Source organism: Tarenaya hassleriana, unplaced genomic scaffold (genome assembly GCF_000463585.1).
Source record: "Tarenaya hassleriana unplaced genomic scaffold, ASM46358v1 Cleome4, whole genome shotgun sequence".
Classification (NCBI taxonomy): domain Eukaryota; kingdom Viridiplantae; phylum Streptophyta; class Magnoliopsida; order Brassicales; family Cleomaceae; genus Tarenaya; species Tarenaya hassleriana.
The window spans coordinates 867,916-877,333 of record NW_010966881.1 but is presented as its reverse complement, the minus strand read 5'-3'; the positions used below and the strand labels follow the sequence as shown (position 1 = coordinate 877,333).

Genomic DNA, 9,418 nt, shown 5'->3' with positions numbered 1-9,418 from the left:
TGAACCTTGGGAATACGGGTGGATCCACCGACAAGGACGGCATCGTGGACGGTGCTCTTGTCCATCTTGGCATCACGGAGACATTTCTCGACCGGCTCCATGCACTTCCTGAAGAGGTCCATGTTGAGCTCTTCGAACCTAGCACGGGTGATGGTTGAATAGAAGTCGATGCCTTCGTACAAAGAGTCGATCTCGATAGTGGTCTGAGCAGTGGACGAGAGTGTCCTCTTCGCTCTCTCACAGGCAGTTCTCAACCTCCTGAGAGCTCTAGGGTTGCCGCTGATGTCTTTCTTGTTCTTCCTCTTGAACTCTTGGACAAAGTGGTTGACCATTCTGTTGTCAAAATCTTCACCACCAAGATGGGTGTCACCGGCGGTAGCTTTCACCTCGAAGATACCCTCTTCAATGGTGAGAAGAGAGACATCAAAGGTACCACCACCGAGATCAAAGATCAAGACGTTCTTCTCACCGACACTGGTAGCTTTCTTGTCAAGACCGTAAGCAATAGCAGCCGCCGTAGGTTCGTTAATGATACGCATAACGTTCAAACCAGCAATGACACCAGCGTCCTTTGTGGCTTGACGCTGGGAGTCGTTGAAGTAAGCAGGAACAGTGACCACAGCGTTTTTAATGGTGGTCCCGAGGTAGGCCTCGGCAATCTCACGCATCTTGATGAGAACCATGGAAGAGATCTCCTCGGCAGCAAACTGCTTCTCTTCGCCCTTGTAGTTGACAACAATCATGGGTTTGTCACCAGGACCAGGAATAACTTTAAAAGGCCACAGCTTGATGTCGCTCTGAACCGAAGAGTCGCTGAATCTACGGCCAATCAATCTCTTGGCATCTGTCACATGGAAAACGCCATTGAGTTAAAGAGTCTAAAAACCGAACTAAGACCAGACACCAAACAAAAAAACAGAGCTCAAATTACAGAATCAAACATATCTTCAGACGTTCTCAGATATCTTCCCACCAAGACCACAAATCTAAATGCCTTAAAAGATTCCAAGTCAAAACACAGGTACCGGACGTACAAGCAATCAATGAATCTATTAATCCAAGGGAAGAACTCACGCTCTAACCAATCAGATTTAAGGAAGAAGAGCCCTAAAATCAACTCTATATACACTAAAACAGCCAACGATCATATAGATCTAATCACAATCAAACATCGCTATACGAGATCTCGCAAAAACATCTGTAAACACAAAATTAAAGCAAAGGAAACGGCATTTATACCGAAAACTGTGTTGATCGGGTTCATGGCGACCTGGTTCTTGGCGGCATCTCCGATCAGACGCTCGGTGTCGGTGAACCCAACATACGACGGCGTCGTCCTGTTACCTTGGTCATTAGCAATGATCTCAACACGATCGTGTTGCCATACTCCGACACACGAGTATGTGGTACCGAGATCGATTCCGATGGCTGGACCTTCACCTTTACCCGCCATTGTTTTCAACGACGAAGCTAAGCTACCAAGAAAAGGAGGAAGAAAACAAAATCTGACAGAGAGGAAGCGCGGCTAGGGCTTTCAGGAGAGGCAGAAGCGGAAAGAATATTATATAGAGTCGTGGCTTCAAGGTTCGAGAATGTTCCGCTACCTCTCTAATGACCGTCCGATCTTTGAAACTTGATCCAACGGTTATAGATCGATTACTTTTCCCGGTCCTAAGCAAGTCAATATTTTTTTTTAATTCAAAAGCGCGTTTAGATCTGAAGATTCTAAACTTCCAACGTTCATATGATGGTCGACTTATTATTCGCCACGTCATTCTTTTAGAAACACGGGTCCCATTGGGCGGTGAGGTGGGGATTTTGTTTGTACACGTTGGCATTTTGGAGAGTTTTCATTGGTTCGTGGGTCACCTTCAGCACATATGAGAAAAGCTTCTCCTTTTGTATATGTGAACGTGGCTCCTCCCATGTGCGGCGACAAATTTTGGCCACCTCGCACGTGCTTCCCCAACTAAACGTGAATAAAATATTCGTTGAATTAGTTGAAGGTTATTTTTCGAATAAAAATAAAAATAATATTCCGGATTAGATTTGTTAAATTTTTAAGGGCTGACAGTTTTGAAGTAGTACATACATATGTAATATGTAAATAAAAAATATTATCAAGGTTTATTTGTTGTAAAATTACAAATATGACTCATAGGAAAGCATTTGTGTAAGCTAAATTGGGCTCTCTAGTTACGATTAAAATATTAAAGCCCATAAATGGAGGAGCCCACGCATACTTAAAATTAAAAAATGTGGCTGCTGGGATTCGAGCCCAGGTCTCCACGGCCACAACGTGGAATTCTAACCACTAAACTACAGCCACTTTTATTGTTTGTAAATTCATTATTTTTTATAGATATTCTTTATTTCTTACCGCATCACCTCGCCTTTGTCTCCTTATCATCTTCTCCACAAAAAAACCCTAGAAACTCCTCTCTATCTCTCTCTCTCCCCTCCCGAATTCTGGTACGAGCGGCGAAGTTGTCTAATTGCTTTGAGAATTTTGGCGGCAGATCGAATTTCAGATCAACAGACTCACTCCGAGCAGAGATGTCCGCTGGAGTTTGCGGTAAACGGGTCGGGTTCGAGGAGTTGTTCGGGTCATCTTCCCCGACGAATAAGAGATCCAAGTGTTCGAGTTTTGGGTCGCCGGTTCGGTCACCCGAACTTGGGTCTGGATCCGATGACCCTGTTTCGGTTTTGATCCGTATGTTCCCCTCCATGGATCCTGAGGTGTGTTTTAATTACATCCCCATATATTTTTCAACTTTAAAATTCTCAATTTCTTACGTCAATTTTCACGTCCATGGCGTGTATAAATCTACCCCTATGACATGAAGTCATGCAAGCTTCTGATAATGTCAATCGGGTTATAAAGCTGATATGACCAAGATCATTGTCTAGAACTGCATAATCCATAGCCAATACAACGCATTGAGATCCGACACTTGAAAACACTAGTCATTGGTTCTGTATGTTATGGAGTTCAATTCAATTCACGATCCTTCCTGAGCATCTCGAATGCTTGTATTGGCTCACATTTAGAGAAAAGACCTTCTAGAGTTCTTGCTGAGTGCCCGGAATTTGCATTTAGTTCGTCAGGAAGGTTCTGAACAATAAGAACAACGAGTTTGAAGAGGCGAAAGAGAGCTTACGCACGATTTCTTTCGGCGGTGGCATGGATCATCAAACAAATGTGAGCAGTTTCGATACAGAAGCTGCAGGAATTTGTGGTGAAATGCGTGGAGGGGAGACAGCTACATGTAAGTTTAACGGTCGTCGAAGATTTTGCTTCTTTAACATTCTTGAAATTTCTCTTAGCGTCCAGTTCTAGTTTTAGCAGCGCTGTTGTTGCATCTTGGATGCAACGCAAGGAATCTATCGAAGGAAAAGGATAACCTTTGGAGCAGGCTCTAAACTTTTGTATGTTGCAGAAAAGGGAAGAAATGAACTTGACCATTTTTTTTGTCTGGCTGGACACTGAGCTCCTGGACCCAAATGTTTTGGACAGGTAGTCAGATGCCAGAGCATGAAGCTGGGATGAGAAAGACCCCTACTTTTGATAACAAGAATGTGACAGATGGAGCCAAATGGGTTGATTTATTGGTCTCCGAGATGGCAAACGCTACAAACATCGACGATGCAAAGAGACGGGCTGCCGGGATCTTACAAGCGTTAGAGAGAACGATATCTCAAAACTCCAAAACCGAAAAGGAGGTAATGGTAACGATACAGAGTCTCTTCTCCCTCCTTATTCTGTCTCTTTTTGGCATTGACGCTGATGAGAAAAGACTAGTGTTATCAGCTTGAATACGCATCCTTGAAAGAGCGGCTGCAGAGCTTGATCAACGACAACCAAATCTTGAAAAGGGTCGTCGCAATTCAACACGAACGTGTCTCAGAACAAGAAGAGAAGGCCAAAGAATTAAAACACTTGAAAGTTGTGATCGGACAGTACCAAGAACAAGTGCACAAGCTGGAGGTAACTTAGTATATTGATGAACCTCTTCTTCTATGCTTCGATTTAAAATATTAGATTCCTCCATTTGACCATGTATATATATACATATATGTATTTGTGTGGAGCAGCTTAGCAACTACGCCATGAAACTCCATCTGCAAAGGTCGCAACCACACTCTTCTTTTCCTGGGAATTTGCCTCCGGACGTATACTAAAGCCACTGAATCTTCTTCACCCAGTCTTGCGCTGGAGTAATTGGATAGGGCATTGATGAATGGTAGTACTTATATTATATTTTGCCTCTTAATGTAGTAATATTACTCAAGTATTATGATGTGAGCTTCTTCTGTATTGTGTAACTGGGCATGCTTCAAATCATATATATATATATATACACGATAAGAGATTTTTAGACATATCACAAGTGTAAGGTAATCACACATAAATGTTTTCTTCTCTAACTCAACCCTCAAATATCCCTAATACCAAAGCCAAAATGAGATTGGAATTCAACCCTAAAAGATCATAACCCAGTTTACATCGAAGGCACATATATCATGGGAATGCAAATACCATTTTGCTCAAATTGGAAGTGGGCTTTAGATTCCCCCTTCAGTTTCCATGGCCTCTTTGTGGTAGTTATCCAATTCAGCATCAAGATCCTCTGCTGATATCTTCTCATTACGCCCTCGACCTCTCCCACGACCTCCCCTGCCACCACCAATACCACCACCACCACCTCGTGGCCGTCCCATGAAACCACCTCTTCCCCTGCCTCTGTTATTTGACAGATCATCCAATAAGTTGACATGACCATGAAGTTTGTGTCCTAATACATCAGTATCAGCTTAGCTAACTTTTAACTACACCCAAAATGCAAATTCTCAAGATGCTAATAATCAGCCCTACTATATGCTTTTATTTCAGTAAAAGCTGATCTTCCAAAAAAGCAAGGAATCAGCCCGGATGGTAGGCAACTGCTTGTGCCCTGATACATATGCAATAGATACTCGACAAACAGGCACCTGGGTAGGTCATAACAATACAAACCTTCTGGGAGCACCATTCAAGTTTCCAAACATCACATTTGCAGGCAAAGGAGGTGGGGCAGGAGCCGAAAGATTTGTCCCCACTATCTCAATATTCATAGGCTTGCCATCCAGTTGAACATTGTTGTACCTCTTTACAGCAGCCATGGCATCAGCTCGCCTGGAGAAGACGACTTCAGCCGTGCCCTGAGAGAGTGGTTTATTGCTTAGTTAGGATAAGGCTCGTTGATAGCGGATGCTGACACGATAGAAACTCCATAAGTACCTTCGATCTCCCACTCCTATCGTAATGAATGCCATATCGTTTAAGGTCGCCAACCTCTGAGAAAAGCTCCTACAAACAAATAAAAACTTGGGATTAGAAAAAAACAGAGCATTGTACTTGTCAATTCCACTCCCACGCATAGGCATCTTTACAAGCGAAAGAAAGCACCAAAATTTCAAACCGGATATTTGAAGAGCTTAGACTCGCAACAAAAAGCAAGGCAAACAACCTGATGATAAACCCAAAATTCATATAGATTAAAGGAGGCAACAAAATGATGAGCCAGAGACCAATTTCAAGACGAGATTTTACATTCTTCGGACAATATATGGTTTTATTCACAATTTCATGAAGTTCCTCTTCACAGCCGAACCCGAGCATGAACCCACACGAACTTGATCCGTACCATATTTGACAATCCACAATTACGTCGGCATCCAGATAAATTAAAAATTCAGTTTTTTTCCCGGATCCATTGGCCAAAAACGAAGGAAACGAAAATCGAAGCTAACCTTAATATCTTCGTTGGAAACTCCGTACTCTAAATTCGAAATGTAAAGCTTAGTTCCAGTCTCAATTGATGAGGCACCGCCCGCGGGATGACCACCGAAACCCGCCGCCACCCCCCCGCCGTGTCGGCCGCGAACATGTCGTGCTGCCAAGCCAAATCTGGAGATTGTACCGGCTGTTGTTCGTCAAAGAAGAAGAAGAAAGGAAAAGAGATCTCAGCTTTTTTTGACAACCGACTGAAAAACCCTAGGAATCTTAACTTTTCTTTTGCCCAACCAACATAAAACCCAAAGAATTTCTGTTCTGGGAGGAAGATGAGATGAGGAGAAATCGATTGCTGACCCTTGAGTACGGCGCCGCTCGGTTCCCGATGCGGTTGGAGAAGCGGCCAGAGAGATCAGGACCACCAGATCCACGGCCGCCGCCGCCGCGGCCGCCGCGGGATCCGGTGGATTTCCGGTTAGTCTTGATGATATCGTCAAGTGACATGTCCAAAGCACTCGACATCTTCGCCGGATCTTTTCTTCGTCTGAGATCGGAGAGAGAGAGAGGAGAAACAAGCAGCAGGAGGAACTAGGGTTTTGATGGAACGAGGAAAATGAAGGCAAGTTCCGAAGGTTTTTTGTTTTGTTTTTTTGCGACAAACTATTTAGTTATATCAACTGATAATTCCTATAAGCCACCCTCAATTTTAGTGAACATTATTTTGGTACCCCAAAGTTTTATCTGTTGATATAAGGACCCTTCTTCTATTTCTTTCTTCTTCTAGTCTTCAAATTTCACGTCTTTTCCCTTTGGTCCCCTGTCTTAGCTTACCTTTCTTCTAATAATTTAGCCTTTCCGAAAAAAACTGAAGATCGTTAAAAAAAAAAAATAGAAAATCTGAAAATATCACAATAAAAAAAAATATCAAGGATAAAACGTTAGTTAATCATATATAATTTTTATATATAATCGCTCTTATAAATATATATTACGTAGCTTAAAAAACTTTGAATTTCAATTGTGCCAAGAAATATGAAAACTGTATACACACAAATCCAATGTACGGATGCTATTAAAAGCCACATCTTAAACTTTATATATCACCACCCAACATTTAGAAAACATGTAAATTAGATATGGGCCTTAGAAAGCTTAATGGGCTGAAATTGGGCCGTTAAATCCAAATAAGATCAAATCTCTTCAAATATAATTAGGGTTTTATTATGTGTACTTTTTTGCTCAATATAAATATATATGGGCCACAGTAAGGTGAATACAGGCCCATATAGGCGCATATGTTAATGGGCTTACATATGGGCTATCATACCCAATAAGATTAAAATCCTTAAATAAATAAAATTGGGTTTTAATGGGTCATATCAAGGTGAATACTGGCCCATGTAGGAGCATGTATTAATGGGCTGGCATATCCAATATAAGATTAAAATCCTTTAAAAAAAATAAAATTGAGGTTTTTATTTCGTGTACGTTATGATATAGCATTGCCCTGCTCTAGTTTTGTTGCTCGAAGTCGAGGGCTATGCAATTTTGTATTTTACTTTTTGACCGTTGGGGTTGTGTATATATAATAATAATAATGTGGTTTTATGCATTTTGTAAAATAAAATGTGAGCATAATTTTAATTTATAGAGTATATATGGGACAAGAAAGAATATGTAAGTCATTATATATAATATAATTATTAAAAAAAGACAACAGCAATTCATGTCCACGCTCATTTCATGTGACTCCGTCTGAAAATTTCACGTGTAAACCCACAGATGCGCATCCGTGATTTAACTATTTAGGACTTGAATATCCCAAAAACAAAGATACTTCACAATTATAATTTTTTTATAAAAAAAAAAACTCGACCATGAAAATGTTAGTGTAAACGGTTGAAAGTAGGGTTTTGGATATAAAAAATTAAATCGAATAAAATAAAGTTATATTTGAATTGAATGTTTTCTAAAATTTGATCGGGTATTATTTTTTAGATTAAATTAAATCCAACGAAAAAAAATGGATGTAAAATAAATATTTTCAAATAATAATCTAATAAAATCTAAGGATTGAAAATATATGATATATATATATATATATATATATATATATATATATTGCATGTTTCCATATACACACGTTAAGAAGTGAAAAAATAAAATATATATACTGCCCCCCTGTTGACTTATTGTTTCCGTGGCATGTTTGAAAGATAAACAAACCAAAAATCTATATTTTTCGTGTGCACTAAATTAAATCAGATATAGAGATAATTTCATAAATATGAATAAAACTTAGGGATATATGTGTGTATATACATTTTTGTGGGTGGACCAGTGGGGTGGGATTAGGTCTGTGTTCGAATAATTTGATCACATGTGTATGGAGCTCCCAATTAATGGTTCCTCATAATTTGGACCACCTTTATTGCACTCACTACTTACCTTCTACCTACGGCTACGCATATTATTGAACACTCCAAACATATATGTCCCAAAGTATTATTACAATATATATATTTATTTACAGAAATTTATATTTTTTTAGTTTCGAACTACCATAATGTGTGTGATTTGAATTCCTTTTATTATTATCTTCAACAAACAAATAATCTCATTGAATAACAAAAAAACTCTTAATCCCAACACAAGATTACGATATTATGTAAAAGTTTATAGCCTGTTTTTCTATTTTTTTTTTAAATCCAAAATTTGTAAAAGAATCATTCGTTCATAATTTCAACTGTGTTAAAATATAAAATATTGTGACATTGGCCCCATAAAGATGAAGGCATAAATAATTTCATTTTTTTTTTCTAGAGTACATGTTAAATCGGATTATCTTCTGAAAAAATAGTTAGTATAATATGCGTCTATCTAAGTTGTGCCAATAATATATACATACGGAAAATAAAAACAACAACAATAATAATAATAATACTTTTAATATATTAATCGGAACTAGTAATAAAATTCATTAGTTCATTAACTATAATTAAATGGGAACGACCAAACCCCCACTTTTTTTTTAGGAGTTTTCTCGTTAACACACGAAGTTTGAAAGGCATCGAGACCGAACCCAAGTGGTTGATAAAGAGTCTCCAACTGCTTCTCACCGGCCCTTCATTCATTATTTTTTGGTCAAACACTTCCCAATTTAATAAATTATTATTAGATTTTATCCATAATATATATATATATATATACGCATACATACATGGGGGTGTGTGACCATCATATCTGTTTCTAATATAAAGATAATAGGATTTTTTTATTACTATGAAATATGTTCTGTCATATGACTCCATGATGCCGGTGGTGCACCCACAAGAGATATGGAACAAATAATTATTTATTATACTCCAAAATGTTAGATTATTCTTATCATAAAGCATTAAATACAGAGATGAACCAATCAAAAAGTAGATCGGCGCATGTGTATATCCGAATTGATCGTATATTTGTATATACATACAATGATACAAGTCGGTGCGTATATATATATGATTGTGACGCAGATTTATACGTACGCGTAGAGGTCCATCGAACCAAACTAAAGGGGATTCAGTGATAAAACATTAATTCTCCCACATGCAACTCGTCCCCCGTTATAAATATGATCCTCAATGCATCATGTTG

General features: G+C 38.9%; 3 protein-coding genes and 1 non-coding gene across 5 annotated transcripts in view; 1 reads left to right on the top strand and 3 right to left on the bottom strand.

The window, feature by feature from the left end:
• The window catches only part of LOC104823256 (probable mediator of RNA polymerase II transcription subunit 37e), a 2,855-nt gene extending 1,311 nt beyond the window's left edge, over nucleotides 1-1,544 (bottom strand). Inside the window, exons 1-2 of the mRNA XM_010554731.2 lie at nucleotides 1,240-1,544; nucleotides 6-844 (exon numbers count right to left, since the gene is read on the bottom strand). Of these exons, the coding sequence (XP_010553033.1) occupies nucleotides 6-844; nucleotides 1,240-1,453 (1,053 nt within the window). The 5' untranslated portion in view covers nucleotides 1,454-1,544. The remainder of the gene's footprint in view (nucleotides 1-5; nucleotides 845-1,239) is intronic.
• Nucleotides 1,545-2,257: 713 nt separating this feature from the next.
• TRNAH-GUG lies at nucleotides 2,258-2,329 on the bottom strand. Its single transcript has one exon. It is a non-coding gene; the product is annotated as a tRNA-His (tRNA).
• A 78-nt stretch (nucleotides 2,330-2,407) lies between these two features.
• Nucleotides 2,408-4,363, top strand: LOC104823253. 2 transcript variants are annotated; one of them, XM_010554728.2, is made up of 5 exons: nucleotides 2,408-2,739; nucleotides 3,101-3,269; nucleotides 3,518-3,723; nucleotides 3,803-3,988; nucleotides 4,096-4,363. In XM_010554728.2, the coding sequence occupies exons 1-5, from the start codon at nucleotides 2,557-2,559 to the stop codon at nucleotides 4,180-4,182; spliced, it is 831 nt and encodes a 276-aa protein (XP_010553030.1). In that variant the 5' UTR covers nucleotides 2,408-2,556; the 3' UTR covers nucleotides 4,183-4,363. The 2 variants fall into 2 exon arrangements, with proteins under 2 accessions (XP_010553030.1, XP_010553031.1); XM_010554729.2 differs by having other exon boundaries at nucleotides 2,412-2,739; nucleotides 3,812-3,988.
• LOC104823255 (THO complex subunit 4B-like) lies at nucleotides 4,360-6,422 on the bottom strand. Its single transcript, XM_010554730.1, is given in 6 exon segments — nucleotides 4,360-4,744; nucleotides 5,018-5,202; nucleotides 5,282-5,350; nucleotides 5,794-5,907; nucleotides 5,910-5,966; nucleotides 6,134-6,422. Coding segments are annotated over 6 exon segments (768 nt in total). The 5' UTR covers nucleotides 6,299-6,422; the 3' UTR covers nucleotides 4,360-4,566.
• Nucleotides 6,423-9,418: the final 2,996 nt, after the last annotated feature.